The sequence below is a fragment of the Lemur catta genome, chromosome 7, assembly GCF_020740605.2.
Source record: "Lemur catta isolate mLemCat1 chromosome 7, mLemCat1.pri, whole genome shotgun sequence".
Classification (NCBI taxonomy): domain Eukaryota; kingdom Metazoa; phylum Chordata; class Mammalia; order Primates; family Lemuridae; genus Lemur; species Lemur catta.
The window spans coordinates 21,227,768-21,243,694 of record NC_059134.1 but is presented as its reverse complement, the minus strand read 5'-3'; the positions used below and the strand labels follow the sequence as shown (position 1 = coordinate 21,243,694).

General features: G+C 54.4%; 1 protein-coding gene and 1 long non-coding RNA gene across 4 annotated transcripts; one reads left to right on the top strand and one right to left on the bottom strand.

Annotated features, from left to right (window-relative positions):
• The first annotated feature begins 4,091 nt into the window (after window positions 1-4,091).
• On the top strand, window positions 4,092-15,903 carry NLRX1 (NLR family member X1). Of its 3 annotated transcripts, XM_045556291.1 has the most exons (11): window positions 4,552-4,645; window positions 4,798-4,958; window positions 6,113-6,240; window positions 6,778-6,847; window positions 7,234-7,352; window positions 7,858-8,480; window positions 8,882-9,703; window positions 12,599-13,194; window positions 13,462-13,548; window positions 14,329-14,580; window positions 15,016-15,903. In XM_045556291.1, exons 3-11 carry the CDS (start codon window positions 6,171-6,173, stop codon window positions 15,335-15,337), a joined length of 2,961 nt encoding a protein of 986 aa, XP_045412247.1. In that variant the 5' UTR covers window positions 4,552-4,645; window positions 4,798-4,958; window positions 6,113-6,170; the 3' UTR covers window positions 15,338-15,903. The 3 variants fall into 3 exon arrangements, with proteins under 3 accessions (XP_045412249.1, XP_045412247.1, XP_045412248.1); XM_045556293.1 differs by lacking the exons at window positions 4,552-4,645; window positions 4,798-4,958 and adding an exon at window positions 4,092-4,111; XM_045556292.1 differs by lacking the exon at window positions 4,798-4,958.
• On the bottom strand, window positions 9,834-14,963 carry LOC123641484. The gene is made up of 3 exons (XR_006736304.1): window positions 14,895-14,963; window positions 11,039-11,183; window positions 9,834-9,865 (listed from the first exon to the last, which is right to left on the bottom strand). It is a non-coding gene; the product is annotated as an uncharacterized LOC123641484 (long non-coding RNA).
• Window positions 15,904-15,927: the final 24 nt, after the last annotated feature.

Sequence of the window (15,927 nt, the reverse complement as noted above, 5' to 3'; positions counted from 1 at the left end):
GATGGTAAGTCTTGAGTATATGTCGAACTAGTGAATGTGTAGCTTAAGAAATATTTGTGTCATGCTTTACATCTTACAAATGCTTCATGTTCATTATCTCCAGGGAGTCCCACGCCAACCCTGTATACCCTCATGACAACTCATTTTGCAGATGAGAGCACGGAGACTTGGGTTAAGTAACCTGCCCAATGACCCTGGCTAGTGGAGGAGGAGCCAGGCCTGGAGACCGGGTCCTCTGCCTCCAGACTCCCATTCTTGGCATTGGTCAATGACACTTGTTCATGGTGGCTGTGCATGCAGCATGTGGGTGTTCTTGTCCAAGTGATACATGCCTCTCTCTTTAGGGATCACTGAGTCTTGGTTGTATCTACAGGGGAGGGGTGTGTTACTGGTCACGAAGGGCAGTGGGAAGCAGGAAGGACCCTGGAGCCCCATGGCTAGGATAGGCATGGCAGGGACTTCATTGGGCATACTCCACCTTTCCCCTTTTCTTCTCTTCTTTCCCACTGGGCCACACTTACCAGGGCTAAGCCATCACCCAACAGGACTGCAGATGGTTTAGCGGCCAGAGGTTTGAGGTAGGTAAGTGTCCACAGGGTCATGAGGGCTGCTGGCAGGATGACCCAAGAAACAGTACGTTGCTTCACCCTCTTCTCTCCTAGGCCCAAAGCTTGGAGATTGAAGGAAGCTACTGACATCAACCTGCCAGTGGCCTGGAACACTCTAGTTGTGCCACATATAGAGCTCAGAGCCCTAGACTAGACTAGGGTCCAATGAGTGGTTGTCTGGAGGTGGACTAACTTTTTTTCTTATGGGAGTTCTAGGTGGGAGTGGGAAGTGGGAAGAAGTCTGAGTCCTAGTTCTTGAAATTCTAGTTAATTTTAGGGGGCACTCTGGGTGCCACCTTCTCCCTGGAGTGATGCCAGTAGATGGCTTTTCACAAGTCAAAGGGTATGAAATCTCACCATTAGGCTTTCTTATAATTTTTCACCCTTATTCTTTTAAGATGCAAATATTCCCAAAAGGGTTAAAAATTTATAAATTCACATATTTGTTTTTATTTTTATTTATTTATTTATTTTTGAGACAGAGTCTCACTCTGTTGCCCAGGCTAGAGTGCCGTGGCATCAGCCTAGCTCACAGCAACCTCAAACTCCTGGGCTCAAGGGATCCTTCTGCCTTAGCCTCCCGAGTAGCTGGGACTACAGGCATGCGCCACCATGCCCGGCGAATTTTTTCTATATATATTTTTAGCTGTCCATATAATTTCTTTCTATTTTTTAGTAGAGACAGGGTCTCGCTCTTGCTCAGGCTGGTCTTGAACTCCTGAGCTCCAGTGATCCGCCCACCTCAGCCTCCCAGAATGCTAGGATTACAGGCGTGAGACACTGTGCCTGGCCTGTTTTTATTTTTTAATATTTATTTATTTATTTTAGAGATGGAGTCTCACTCTGTCACCCAGGCTGGAGTGCAGTGGCACAATCATAGCTCCCTGCACCCTTGAACTCCTGGGCTCATGAGATCCTCCTGCCTCACCCTCCCTAGTAGCTAGGACTACAGGTGTGTGCCACTGCACCCGCCTAAATTCACACATTTATAATTTCCCTTGGGAGTTAACAAAGGCCAATAGCCATTCCAGAGCCAGCAAGGGCCATTCAAGCACAGAGACCATTTGTAGAGTGGCTCACATATTTGCAAAGAGATCTCTTTTAATTCCGGCAGCACCCCCATGAGGTTGCTAGGATGGGTACTATCATTTCCTCCTTTAACAGAAAAGGAAACCAAGGCTTGGAGAAATGACTTCAGCAAGATACTGTGCTCTTGCCACTGTGATCCACCTGCTATTCCTCCCACTAGTCCCAGTAACCTGCTGAATTGGGGCATAAACACACTCTGTTCATCTATGTTTGAAATGGGCCCTTTCTCCCTAAGTACCAACATGCCTGGACTCAGAGATCATCTTTTTTTTTTTTTCGAGACAGAGTCTTACTCTGTTGCCCAGGCTAGAGTGCTGTGGTGTCAGCCTAGCTCACAGCAACCTCAAACTCCTGGGCTCAAGCAATCCTCCTGCCTCAGCCTCCCGAGTAGCTGGGACTACAGGCATGCGCCACCATGCCCAGCTAGTTTTTTCCATATATATTTTTAGTTGTCCATATAATTTCTTTCTATTTTTAGTAGAGACGGGGTCTCGCTCTTGCTCAGGCTGGTCTCCAACTCCTGACCTTGAGCGATCCACCCGCCTCGGCCTCCCAGAGTGCTAGGATTACAGGCGTGAGCCACCGCCCCCGGCCCAGAGATCATCTTTAATGCAATCACCTTTCTCTGTGTCAGGGTCTGTGCAAAGTACTGGAGGGCAGAGTTGACCAAGATAGTTTTCCGTGCTGTAATTCTTAAAGCACCTGGTATGCCATCCTGAGGTCAGACCACAGAGGACATCCCCACAGCATGACTCACAGTACTTCTGTCTGCAAGAGGTCAGTCAAATTATATGTTATTAATAAAAGTGGGCCGGGTGCTGTGGCTCACGCCTGTAATCTTAGCACTCTGGCAGGCTGAGGCGGGAGGATGCTTGAGCTCAGGAGTTCGAGACCAGCCTGAACAAGAGTGAGACCCCTGTCTCTACTAAAAATAGAAAAATTAGCTGGGCGTGGTGGTGTGCACCTGCAGTCCCAGCTACTCAGGAGGCTGAGGCAAAAGAATATCTTTAGCCCAGGAGTTTGAGGTTGCTGTGAGCTGGGCTGACACCATGGCAGTAGCCCAGGCAACAGAGCGAGACTCTGTCTCAAAAAAAAAATGTTATTAATAAAACCTACATGGCTGTCATACCATGGTGGGGGAGGGGAGTAGGGGAGGAAACAGCTTGCTCTGAGCTGTGTCCAGAACTGCCGCCAGGTGACCATCTGCCTCGGATGACTAGGTGAGTGGAGTGAAGCTAGAGTAGTCCCCCAGGACCCAGAATGTCACCCCTGAGACTGGTGCTCTGGGGACTGGTGCCTCAGAAACGCTACTTCCCCTCCCCCGTCCCATTCTACTCCCCTTGAAGAACTTCTCTTAAAATACAAATGTGTCATTTTCCCTGCTGCCCAGAATGTCTGTCCTTTCCTTTCTCTGACTTATTTTTTAATATCCAGTTCAAATATCGCCTCCTCAGCCAGAGGCAGTAACTTCCTCTTCCAGGCTTTCCTAACGCTTTGCCTCTGAAGTTGGTCCCACCAGAGGGCAGCTGCTGTGATCTGGTCCCTGCATGCTTTGTTCTGGTTGGCAGCCCAGAGTCAGTGCTGGGCCTGGGCCACGGGGGTGAGGTGCACAGCACTAGCCCATTTCCACATGTTCAATGAAAGAAGAATTTGTCAAAATGAAATATCAACATTGTCTTTGTCTGAATGGAGGGCAGAGATCATAACACCCTCTTCTCAGCCCTGCCCTGGAGAGCCTGCCTCTCTGTGAGTTCTCTGTTGCACACCTTTGTAACGTGCGCACAGCACACCTGTGCTTACACCTCTGTAACGTGCACACAGCACACCTGTGCTTACACCTCTGTAACGTGCACACAGCACACCTGTGCTTACACCTCTGTAACGTGCACACAGCACACCTGTGCTTACACCTCTGTAACGTGCACACAGCACCCCTGTGCTTACACCTCTGTAACGTGCACACAGCACACCTGTGCTTACACCTCTGTAACGTGCACACAGCACCCCTGTGCTTACACCTCTGTAACGTGCACACAGCACACCTGTGCTTACACCTCTGTAACGTGCACACAGCACACCTGTGCTTGCATATGGAGGCGTGCCCTGGCTGTGGGTGGTGGGTGGCTCCTCCACCTGGGCCACATAAGCCCTGGGTGTGCACTGTGTGGAAACACAGGGATGAGGGTGGGGTCTTTAAGGACCCGGAAGCCCCAGGGTTAGGCCATGAGTGGGTGTTGGACAGGAGGAGCAGGTTGGGGTGTGAGCTGTCCCCCAGCCCCGGTTCTTCCTTCTTCCTTGACCACGGTGAGCAGAGGCCACACACAGAGGTCTGGGGCCTGAAGAGGGCCAGGTACAGAAAGGAGGACCCAAGGGGGCCTTAGGCTCAGGTCTCTGCCTGGAAGTAGGCTGCAGAGGTGAGAGGGACAGAGGAAAGGATGTCGTGGGGACAGGTGCCTCAGGAGGGCCCGGGGGTGAGGCAGGAAGACCCAGGCCGAGGATTCCTGTTCTGGAATGTCCACTGCCTAATTGGGTCACCAGCACAAGGCATTTCACCCTTCTGAGCTTCGGTTTCTTCATCTGTAAAATGGGCATAACAAGCCCAGCCTGGCAGGGGCTTAGTGAGGTCACCGGATGTGACCGGCGCTCGGGAACCTGCAGAGGGCAGTACTGGCGGCACGGCCCGGACCGAGCGCTGTGCCCGCGCAGGGGGCGGGGGCCTGGCGGGATGGGTGGCGCAGGAGTCCCCGCCCTGCGCCGGCGCTGGGGCCCCGGCCCTCTCTCGCCGGCCTCCTCCCCGCAGGACCCCGCGGGCCCGGGCCCGTCCTCTCCCGCGCGCTCCCGGGGCCGGCCGGGCTCCGCGCAGGCGGGCAGGGAGCGCCGCGCCCAGCGAGCCGGGGACTCTGGGAGCCAGCGGGAGACGCCGGCGGCCGCCCCGCCGCCCCGCCCGGGTAAAGGCCTAGCTGGCTCGGTCACCCCTCCGCCACCGGCGTGGTGCTGGGCAAGCGCCGCTGCGAGTCCGCGGCCCGGGGGAGCCGTTTGGGACCGTGTTTGGTGGGGAGCTGCGGACCCGTGGGAACACCGCGCTGTACTTTTCCTGCAGTGCCCCCTCCTTTTCTCACTGCCCTGGAGACCTGGGCGATCTTGACTCAGTGGCCCTGATGTTAACCCCGAGCCAGTTTCCCGGAGCTTTCTCAAGTTTCGCGGGCCGCTTCCCCAGCCTCCGGACTCCTGCTCTGCGCCCAGTCAGCACCGCCTGCTAAGGCAGGTGGCCCCGTGCAACCGATCCTCCGAAGTGTGCCCACCCCTTAAGCGCGGGTCTCACTGGAGACCAGGCCCAAATAGAAGCACGCTTTATTGAAGGGAGCTTGGGGGGCTCAGGAAAGACTTCTCAGGGGAAAAGACCTTTGACCTTAAAAGATTGGGTGGGATTCCGACAGAGGAGAAAGGTCATTCCAAACTGAGTAGAGGGTATGAACAAGTTGAGGACCTCAAGCCTGGGGAATGAGGTGCAGGCTGGGGGCAAACTCAGAACAGCTTGTGTGGGCCCGGTGTTTGGACTCAGTAAGTAGCCTCAGACTTTAGGGAGGTGATTGGTGCCCGGGAGGAGGGACTGGAATGGGAGGAGATGGGGGTCCTGTATGGAGCAGAAGGGGTGGTGCAGTAGGGCCTGGAGGGCAGAGCAGTGGGGAGGAGGTGGTAGGACTGTGTCTGCTGCCTGAAGGAGCAGGGGAAGAAGGATTTGAGGACAGAGAGGTCAGGTTTCTAGCATAAGGCATATGGGTGGGGAGATTTGCGGCAAAGTAACCTAAAAGGGGAGGAAAATGATGAGTTCGGTTTTACATGGGTGAAGTTAGAAGCAGTAGCAGGATATCCATATGGAGATGTCAAGTAGGAAGTTCACTCATGCATTCATTTATTATTTATGCCAGCCTCAAAGGCAGCTTACATGCAAGTCACAGAGGAGATAAAATGATAATCAGCTAAAAGGACCTGATAGCTGGGGAACAAAGGCAGAGGGGGTGGGCAATCATTACTGGAGAATCTAGGCTCAGAAAAGCTGCTGCAAATAAACACGGGACTCCTATGTGAGTTGCTGACAGCCAAGCAGAAAAAGGACACCTAAAGTAAAGGAGTTTAGGAGGTTGAAACTCAGGGAAAGGTGTTTGTGAAGCCTCAGGAAGGAGGCAAGAGGTGGCAGGAGATAAAATGGGATTGATCACTCAAGCTGGGGTTTTGGAAAGGGAGAAGAGCTGAAAGCCGGGCGGGGGCTTCAGCAGGGCCAATATTTGAGGAAGTGCTGATCCTCTCCTGGGAGAAAGGCCCCTCCTTGGCTGGCATGGGGGAGGGGTGGGGGAGAGGGGGGAGGGGTGATGGGTGGTGGTAGTGGGGATCCATTCACATCATTCTTGTTGCAGGGAGCAGGATCTAAGGTGGTGCTAAGTCCCCCAGGCTCTCCCTACTTTTTCTCCCAGGATGAGGTGGGTTCGCCATTTGCCCAGGGCCTCTTGGGTTTCTGGTCTGGGAAGAGCACCCCAGCCACCAGGTGAGTAGGAAGCAGGGGTTTCTGTTTCTCTCTCTTCCTCTTCAGTGTCTACACGGTACTTCCATGAGAGCAGGGATCCAGACACTAAATACATTAAGTCCCAGCTCTGTGGTTCTGTAGCTGTTGACCTTGGGCATGTCACCTCACCCCTTGAACTTCCTCTTTCCCATCCTAAAACAAGGGAGTTGGACTAGATGATCTCCGAGCATCCCTTGTAGCTACAGAAGTCCAGGAACACTTGTCTGATTTCATTTAGCATTCCGCAGATGTTTACCGACTGCCTGCTGTGTGGCAGACCCCATGTTAAGTTCTAGGTATATAATTGTAAACAAAACCAGATGTGATCCCTGCTCTCATGGAGGGAGGAGTTAAATAATCACACAATGAAATATAAAATTGCATAATAACTGCTACAAAGGGGCAGCATATGCTGCTATGGGAGCAAATAATGGAGGATTTGCTGTTGACATGGGGTCTGTATATTGGTGGGAAATGTGGATGGGATCTGAAGATGTTATTTCATCCTTCTCTCTGTAGATGAACGTATCCCCTTCCTGATCCACCGGAGTTGGCCCTTTAAAGGGGAGCATCCCCATGGGCCCCCTAGGTGAGGCCTGTGTGTCATACCTTGGATGGCATCTGGCACAGCAGAGTAGACTGGGAAGGGTCAGGACTAGCTGGACCCCCTGGGGAGGGACTTGGTCTTCAAGGAGTGGGAAGATACAGAGGCAGCCCCCAGGCCTGAGAGGAAGTTAGAGTGGTTAGTGGAGGGTGTGGGAAGTGGGCGGGGTCAGGCAGTGGCCAGCCTGAGCCCCAGACAGGCAGTCAGCAGTGGGGGCTGGAGGGCTAGGGAGCAGCCCTCAGGCCCTGGGAAGAGTGTGAGAGTCAGACAAGGCTCTTAGCTTGGGTGTCCAGTGTTGGGCCTGTATCTCAGGAAGCCAGAAGTTCAGCAGTACACATGGGCCTGGACTCATCCCCTCTCCTTGCTCCCAGGGCCTTTATACCCCACCGCGGAAGCTCAGCGGGCAGTGCTCCCCCATCAAGAAGCTCAGTGGGCAGCGCTCCCCCATCGGGGAGGAAGGAAAAGCTGTTCGGGAGCATCTCTGCGGCTGGTAAAGGGACTGGCAAGGATCCGGTGCAGGAAGGGGTGGGGCTGGGAGAGGGGGCTTAAAGGAAAAGCAGGATGAGGGAGGCATAGAGGATCCACTGCCATCATCTGTCACTAGTCCCTCCCTCTTTCCCTCCATCCTGTTGGTCTATGTACCCCTTCCTGCAGCACCCACACAATGCACACCTATGTGCAAAATGCTAGGAGAGACATACCATCCCTATCCTTAACAAACTTTGGGCCTAGCGGTCAGGTTAACACTGCACACAGATAACTGCGAAACCAGTCAGCCAAGGCTTGGCATTACTTGTCTGGTAGCTTCCCCCTTTCTGCCACGGGGGGTTCCAAACTTTCTAGACAGTCTGTTTTATGAGGGTGTCCTGTGTGCCCAGCACCATTCTGGGCCCCAGCATCTCCGGGTGCTCTATCTTGATTCCCCAGCCTGACTCTCCCACCACCTTGTGTGACCCTGAGCTCCTGCATCTCTGACCCATTTCTCTTGCCTTCAGAAGCTATTCAGCAGCACCGCAGGAACCTGGCAGAGTGGTTCAGCCGGCTGCCCAGGGAGGAGCGCCAGTTTGGCCCGACCTTTGCACTAGACACGGTCCATGTTGACCCTGTGATCCGTGAGAGCACCCCCGATGAGCTGCTTCGCCCCTCTGCAGAGCTGTCCCTGGAGCATCAGCCGACCCCTGCTGGGCTCCCCCCACTGGCCCTGTCTCAGCTCTTTGACCCTGATGCCTGTGGGCGCCCGGTGCAAACAGTGGTGCTGTACGGGAAAGTGGGCACAGGCAAGAGCACGTTGGTGCGCAAGATGGTCCTGGACTGGTGTTATGAGCAGTTGACAGCCTTCGAGCTGCTCATCCCCTTCTCCTGTGAGGACCTGTCATCCCTGGGCCCTGCCCCAGCCTCCTTGTGCCAACTTGTGGCCCAGCGCTACACGCCCCTGAAGGAGGTTCTGCCCCTGATGGCTGCCTCCGCTGGGTCCGGCATGCTCTTTGTGCTCCACGGCTTGGAGCGCCTCAACCTCAACTTCCAGCTGGCAGGCACAGGGCTTTGTAGTGACCCCGAGGAACCGCAGGCACCGGCTGCCATCATTGTCAACCTACTGCGCAAATACATGCTGCCCAAGGTGGGTGGCCCCTTGCCCCACCCTGTCACTGCTGTCCCTTGACTTGCCCCCTAAGGATTTTTGTTTCCTCAGCTCACATGTTTATTGGGTAGGAGGACAGGCCCTGGGTTAGTTCAAATCCTGGCCCCTCCACTTCCTAGCTGTGTGACTCTGGGCAAGTCACTAACTTCCCCAAGCTTCTGTTTCTTTCTCTCCTTGAGTTGTACCAGTTGAATGAGATACTGTGTATAAAATTCTTAGCACAGTGCTCTGGATCACAATGGTGCTTAGTAATTGCTAGTTATAATTATTATACTCATCATTCGCATCATCTTTGGACTCTCAGTCTTCAGGGGCCCCCTGGGGATTGAGGCAATCAGAACACTTGAGTCCTTCTTAACCCTCAACCATGCTCTTCCCAGGCCAGCATTCTGGTGACCACCCGGCCCTCTGCCATTGGCCGCATCCCCAGTAAGTACGTGGGTCGCTATGGTGAGATCTGCGGCTTCTCGGATACCAACCTGCAGAAGCTCTACTTCCAGCTCCGCCTCAACCAGCCGGACTGTGGGCAGGCAGCCTGGGGTGCAGGTGTCTCAGCCACACCAGCTCAGCCTGATAACCTGGTGCAGATGCTGTCCCGGAACCTGGAGGGGCACCACCAGATTGCTGCCGCCTGCTTCCTGCCCTCCTATTGCTGGCTCGTCTGTGCCACCTTGCACTTCCTGCACGCTCCCACGCCTGCAGGGCAGACCCTTACGAGCATCTATACCAGCTTCCTGCACCTCAACTTCAGTGGGGAGACACTGGACAGCACTGACCCCTCCAATCTGTCCTTGATGGCCTATGCAGCCCGAACCATGGGCAAGTTGGCCTACGAGGGGGTGTCCTCCCGCAAGACCTACTTCTCTGAAGAGGATGTCCATGGCTGCCTGGAGGCTGGCATCAAGACGGAAGAGGAGTTTCAGCTGTTGCATGTTTTCCGCCGGGATGCCCTAAGGTTTTTCCTGGCCCCGTGTGTGGAGCCAGGGCACCTGGGCACCTTTGTGTTCACCGTGCCCGCCATGCAGGAATACTTGGCCGCCCTCTACATCGTGCTGGGTTTGCGCAAGACCACCCTGCAGCGCGTGGGCAAGGAAGTGGCTGAGCTTGTGGGCCGTGTGGGCGAGGATGTCAGCCTGATGCTGGGCATCATGGCCAAGCTGCTGCCTCTGCGGGCTCTGCCTCTGCTCTTCAACCTGCTCAAGGTAACAGCTCAGGCCCCACCCTCGCACCTTCCCTCCCCAGGACCCCAGGCTGTCCCCCTCACCTCCTTCTTCACCGTTGGCTCCTCTCCCAGAGGAAATGACTGCTTCCTGCACAGGTGTGAATGTTTTCCTTGGCTCTGGTTCCAGCGCTGGGCAATCTGGCTTTTAGTGGGAATGGGGCATCAGGAATGGGGGCAGAGAAGCCACAAGGCTGGGGAAGGCTTGGAGACTGGGAGGGAAATTTGAGGGCTCAGGGACTTAAAAGCAATCTTACATGGATTCCTAAGAATGGTTATTTTTTGCATCTTTCCTCCTAGTCTTTGTTGCTGGGAGGCAGGGGTCACTATGGTCCAGGGACTGTCCTCTGCTTTGCAGGTCCAGAAACTCAATTGTGTCTGTTCCCCCAGAGGTGCTTCGGTTCTGGGAGTGATGACTCATCCTAACTAAATCACCAGAGACAGATTTATAAAGCAGATGCCATTTTATTCATTTATATCGGGAGAGTGAATGGCATTGGTAATTGGCTTAGGAGAGCGCATCCTGGGTGGAGGTCCATTCCAGAAACCAGATTGCAGAACTGAGGACTGTGCTTTGAGCAGGGCGGATGTGCTAAGTCCTGAGGGACGGAAGGAGCCACCCTGTTGATGTCTGCCCGGTGCTTTATCAAGGTTCTTCCTTTTGTTTTTCACATCAACCCTGGAAATGGAATACTATTATGATCCCTTTTAGAGATGAGGAAACTGAGGCTCAGAGAGACAAAGAAACTTTTGTTTTTGTGATTCTGAATCCTGTGCTTTTTCTGCCAAAATATACTGGTGTGTTAGGGATGTTTCTGTTCAGCTGTGGTGTCTTGCTAAGGCAACCCTTGTCTTCTCTGGGAATCTTTCAGCAATTGGTCAGTGCTGGTAGAATTTCAACAAAGTTTTCTTTTTATAGGCACCAAAGCCTAAGAGTTAAGAACAGGGATTCGGTAACCCAGCGATCTGGGTTCCAATCCAGATTCCTCTACTTACTAGCTGTGTGACCTTGGACAAGTTACTAAACCACTCTGTGCCCCATATGCCTTATCTGTTAAATGGGGAATAACACTAGAACTTATATCATTGGCCTAATGTGAGGATTAAATGAATTAATCCTCAAGGCCTAGCACACAGTGAGTGCTATTTAATTGTTTGTCAAACACAGAAAAAGGCTCAGGCAGCCCATCCCTTCTCACACCATCCGCTCACACAGGGAGGTCATAGCCGCTGCCCTTGAGGATGTGCTTGCTGTATCTGGACTGCGCTGGGCTCCTGGTGGGATTCAGAGAGCCCCCCAGTTATTTTGAAAGCCCACCTGAATTGTTAGCACCAGGGGGATGTGCTAGCAGAGGACTGATCCCATCCATTTCTTCACGATCCTATTGACTCAGCTTCACAGGGTGACATCTTCTGGTCTCATCAGAGAAGGGGCACTATCACCTCCATGGCAGGAACCTCCCCTATATTAATGAAAAGGGAAAAAAACACAGACATTAGAAGAGGTACCACAAAACAATGTCATGGTTCATTGCTGGAGGAATGGACCCCTCCTCCGTTCCTTTCAGAACCATTGCAGGGACGGGAGAAGATGTCAGAAATGTTCATTTCTTCCCCAAATACTTGAGTGCCTGTGGTGTGCCAGGCAGTGTGCTGGATTCTGAGGAAGTCAGTTAACAAAACTGCAGGGTTCTGCCCTTTCTGATCTTATAGTCTGAACACAAAAATGTCAGTGTAACTGTGTAAGGAAAAATTATGGCAGATGCCTAGAAAGAAAAGTTCCAGGTGCTGTGAAGGTGTGTACTGGGGGAATCTGTGTTTTTTTTTTTTTTTTTTTGAGATAGAGTCTTGCTCTACTTCCTGAGCTAGAGTGCTATGTCGTCAGCCTAGCTCACAGCAACCTCAAATTCCTGGGCTCAAGCAATCCTCCTGCCTCAGCCTCCTGAGAAGTGGGACCTATAGGCATGTGCCACCATGCCTGGCTGATTTTTTTTTCTTTCTATTTTTAGCTGCCCAGCTAATTTCTTTCTATTTTTAGTAGAAGCGGGGGTCTTGCTCTTGCTGAGGCTGGTCTTGAACTCCTGACCTCAAGTGATTCTCTCACTTTGGCCTCCCAAAGTGCTAGGATTACAGGCGTGAACCATCATGGCTGGGCTGGGAATCTGGTTTTGAGGTGTTAGAAAAGCCTCTCTGTGGAAGGGCATGTAGTCTGATCCCCGTAGGATTAGCCCCGAGAAGAACTGGGGGGGAAACACCCTGGGAAGAAGCAGCATCGTGGAGGCTTTGAAGGAGGAGAAACCTTGGCACTGTCAAGAAGATGAGAAAAGTCAAAAGGGCAGGAGCATAGCGAGGGGGACAAGAGGCTTGTGATGAAGGCACCATGGTTGGCAGGGGCCAGGTCATGCAGGGCCTTGAAGCAGTAGGAGCTACATCAGTCATAGCTGCCATGATGATGACGAAGATGTCGAAGACGGTGATATATTTGTAACACTTAGTCTGGTCCCAAACTAAATGCATGATACATGCTCATTTCTTCCCACCATCTCCTAGACTTGAAAATGTATAGAGTGTTTGGGAAAAAGAAAGAAGTTCCTAATGTCTGTAGTGCATGAGATGAGGACCGAGAGATGACCCTGGAGAAGTCAGATTGGGGTCAGGTTATAAAGTTTCACATTCCAGGCTAAATGTTTGGAGTTTGCTACATGGGCAATAGGGAGCCATGGGAGGTGTTGCAGCAGGGAGTATTGTATCAAATTGTGTTGTGAGTTCAAGGGGAGATCATGAGGCTGGAGCAGTCACAGGGGCGTATGTTAAGCTGAGCCTTGAAGGCTAAACAAGTACACGAGGCTGCAGTCACCCTCCCCTGCTTCTTTTCCAGGTGGTTCCCCGAGTGTTTGGGCGCGTCGTGAGTAAGAGCCGGGAGGCGGTAGCCCAGGCCATGGTGCTGGAGATGTTTCGAGAGGAAGACTACTACAATGATGACGTTCTGGACCAGATGGGTGCCAGTATCCTGGGCGTGGAGGGCCCCCGGCGCCACCCAGATGAGCCCCCCGAGGATGAAGTCTTTGAGCTCTTTCCCATATTCATGGGGGGGCTTCTCTCTGCCCACAACCGGGCTGTGCTGGCTCAGCTCGGCTGCCCCATCAAGAACCTGGATGTCATGGAGAATGCCCAGGCCATCAAGAAGAAGCTGGGCAAGCTGGGCAGACAGGTGCTGCCCCCCTCGGAGCTCCTTGACTACCTGTTCTTCCACTACGAGTTCCAGAACCAGCGCTTCTCGGCTGAGGTGCTCAGCTCCCTACGCCAGCTCAACCTGGCTGGTGTGCGCATGACACCCCTCAAATGCACAGTGGTGGCGGCTGTGCTGGGAAGTGGAAGGCATGCCCTGGATGAGGTGAACTTGGCCTCCTGCCAGCTGGACCCTGCTGGACTGCGCACACTCACGCCCGTCCTCCTGCGAGCCCGGAAGCTGGGGTGAGGACCCCTCCTCATGCACAGGCATGAAGAGGGAGAGGCTTGGAGGGGAAGAGGTGGGAAGAGAAGGGAAACCAGAGGTACTAAGGACCAGGGCATGGGATGAAGAAGTCTGCTGTGGGTGGAGGTGACAGGAACAACAGAAAAGGGAGGGCAGGTGTGGATTGCAAGAGGCAGGCTGATGAGAAAGGGCACAGGACATGGGCCCCCTCCACGCTGGGTCCTTCCTTGCCTTCTCATCTTCCCTCCGGCCACCTTCTGCTCCAGCTTGCAACTCAACAGCCTGGGCCCCGAGGCCTGCAGGGACCTCCGAGATCTGCTGTTGCATGACCAGTGCCAAATTACCACCCTGCGGTGAGTGCCCTGGGGTGTGTGTGGGAGGGAGGATTTGGCCATCCTGGTGGCCAGCTAAGGTCAAGGGTGAGCTTCCTGCCTCACAGCATACCTGGCACAGGCCCACGCATGGTGTAGCCAAGGGGGGCATCTAGGCCCTGTCGTTCCCCTCCCTCGGATCCATTATAAGCAGCAGGGCAGGGGGAAAGATGCCACCTGTGATAGGTGCTAAGAAAGCCTCTCATGTGGCTAAAATCAGTCAGGTGTAGGTGGGGGGAGCAGGTGAACGGTACCTAGGCCGGTTGCCTGGTAACAGTGCCACTGATCCCCTCCCAGGATTCTCCTGCAGCTCATGAGGATGACCCTGGTGCCGGGCACTCAGTGGGTGCTCCCTGAACGTTGACTGATATGCCAGGAGCCCAGGTGGCTGACTTCCTGGGTCCTAGTTGGAATAAGGGAAGGCAAAAGGAAGAAGGGGAGAAAGGATGGGGGTCGGGGGAAAGGGAAGGAGAAGCAGAGGCTGGGGAGGAGCAGAAGAAGGGAAATAGTAACAGTGAAGAGAGGAAGGGGACAGGGAGCAAGGGAGTCAGGGAGGAACGGAGAATGGAAGAGGGGAGAGGAGAAGCCAGCTTTCCCTCGCTCTTCCTCCTCCTGGGGTGCCACACCCCATTTCTCCATCCCCTCCTCCTGGGCCTGCATTCTATGTCCAGGCTCTGTTCCACCCGCTTTGGCCCAAGTCGTCACACCCAGCACAGGGCCTCTTCAACAGGCCCCCTAATGTTGGGTTGCCTGTGGTCCTAGGCTGTCCAACAACCCGCTGACGGCGGCGGGTGTTGCCCTGCTGGTGGAGGGGCTGGCAGGAAACACCTCGCTGACACACCTGTCCCTGCTGCACACGGGCCTTGGGGATGAGGGCCTGGAGCTGCTGGCTGCCCAGCTGGACCACAACCAGCAGCTGCAGGAGCTGAACGTGGCCTACAATGGTGCTGGTGACACAGCGGCCCTGGCCCTGGCCAGGGCTGCCCGGAAACACCCTTCCCTGGAACTGCTGCAGTGAGTCCTGTCCCTGGTCCCCTTGTCCCAGCCCTTCAGTCTCCTTCCCTCTCCACTGTGCTCCTGCTACCTTAGGGAGTGTGTCTGGGGCTGAGCCTGGCACCTGTCCTCTATTCCTGGCTTCTGACGGATCCTTATCAACCTACTTCTGAGCCAACCTGCCCCCTCTGTGACTGGCCCTTTCCCTGCCCTGATTCCTTCTCTACAGCCATTTTTCCCGGGACCTACTGTCCCTGGTCCCACTAAATTCTAGTGTCAGTGCCAACCTCCCAGTGGCTGCCACCCTCCATCTCTGGCTTACTGCAGACACTTACCCCATTGTGTCCCCGCAGGCAGGAGGCGAGTTGTGAGGCTTCCTGACCTTCTGACCATCTACCCTGGGGTCCTCCTTCTCAGAGTCCTGCTGAATGGCATCTACTTTCTCTTTCCTGCCAGTCTCTACTTCAATGAGCTGAGCTCAGAGGGCCGCCAGGTCCTGCGGGACTTGGGGAGCGCCACTGGAGGCGGCGCTCGGGTCGTGGCGTCGCTGACAGAGGGGGCAGCAGTGTCTGAGTACTGGTCCGTGATCCTCGGGGAAGTCCAGCGGAACCTCAACAGCTGGGATCGGGCCCGGGTCCGGCGCCACCTGGAACTACTGCTGCGGGATCTGGAAGATAGCCGGGGTGCCACCCTTAAGCCTTGGCGCAAGGCCCAGCTGCTGCGAGTGGAGGGTGAGGTCAGGGCCCTCCTGGAGCAGCTGGGAGGCCCTAGAAGCTGAGACAGTGGCAGCAGGCACCTAGCTGTGTGACCACTGGCTACAAACCCCTTCCCTGTGGCCTCCTGGCTTGCACTACCCCTTCTAGGTATCCCTTTAGGCCTAGAGGCAAAGGAATGGGCACAGCTGTGCCAGTTGCCCTCCTGGGGCAAGTCCAACCAGTACCCCCAAGTCTGGAGTTTCTGGGGTCAAAGATGGTGAATTGATGCTTCAGGCTCGGAGGTGGAACATGCTTCCCCTCCCTTCAGCTAGAAGGACCAACGGATGTGGCATTTGGGTGGCCAGGTTGCCCTGTGGCAACACCCCCCATCTTGCCTCTTCCTCCTCTCAAGGAGCCTCTGATTGTGCCACCAAGGGGCACACTTCCCATGCCAGGGATGTCACCATCCAGATGTGTTGGAGGGCCCTCTCCTCCTGCCCTGTGCTCACCTGTGGACACTGAGGATGCCCTCACATTGGTGCTTTCTCCTTGCCCTCCCGCCCCCTTTACCACAACGGTACCAGTAGTTCAGTGGCGCCTCTGGGCAGATGCACCTGACTTGCTGCTATTAAAACCTGTGTGTCTTCTACCTGCTGTGGCCTTCTCTTCCCTG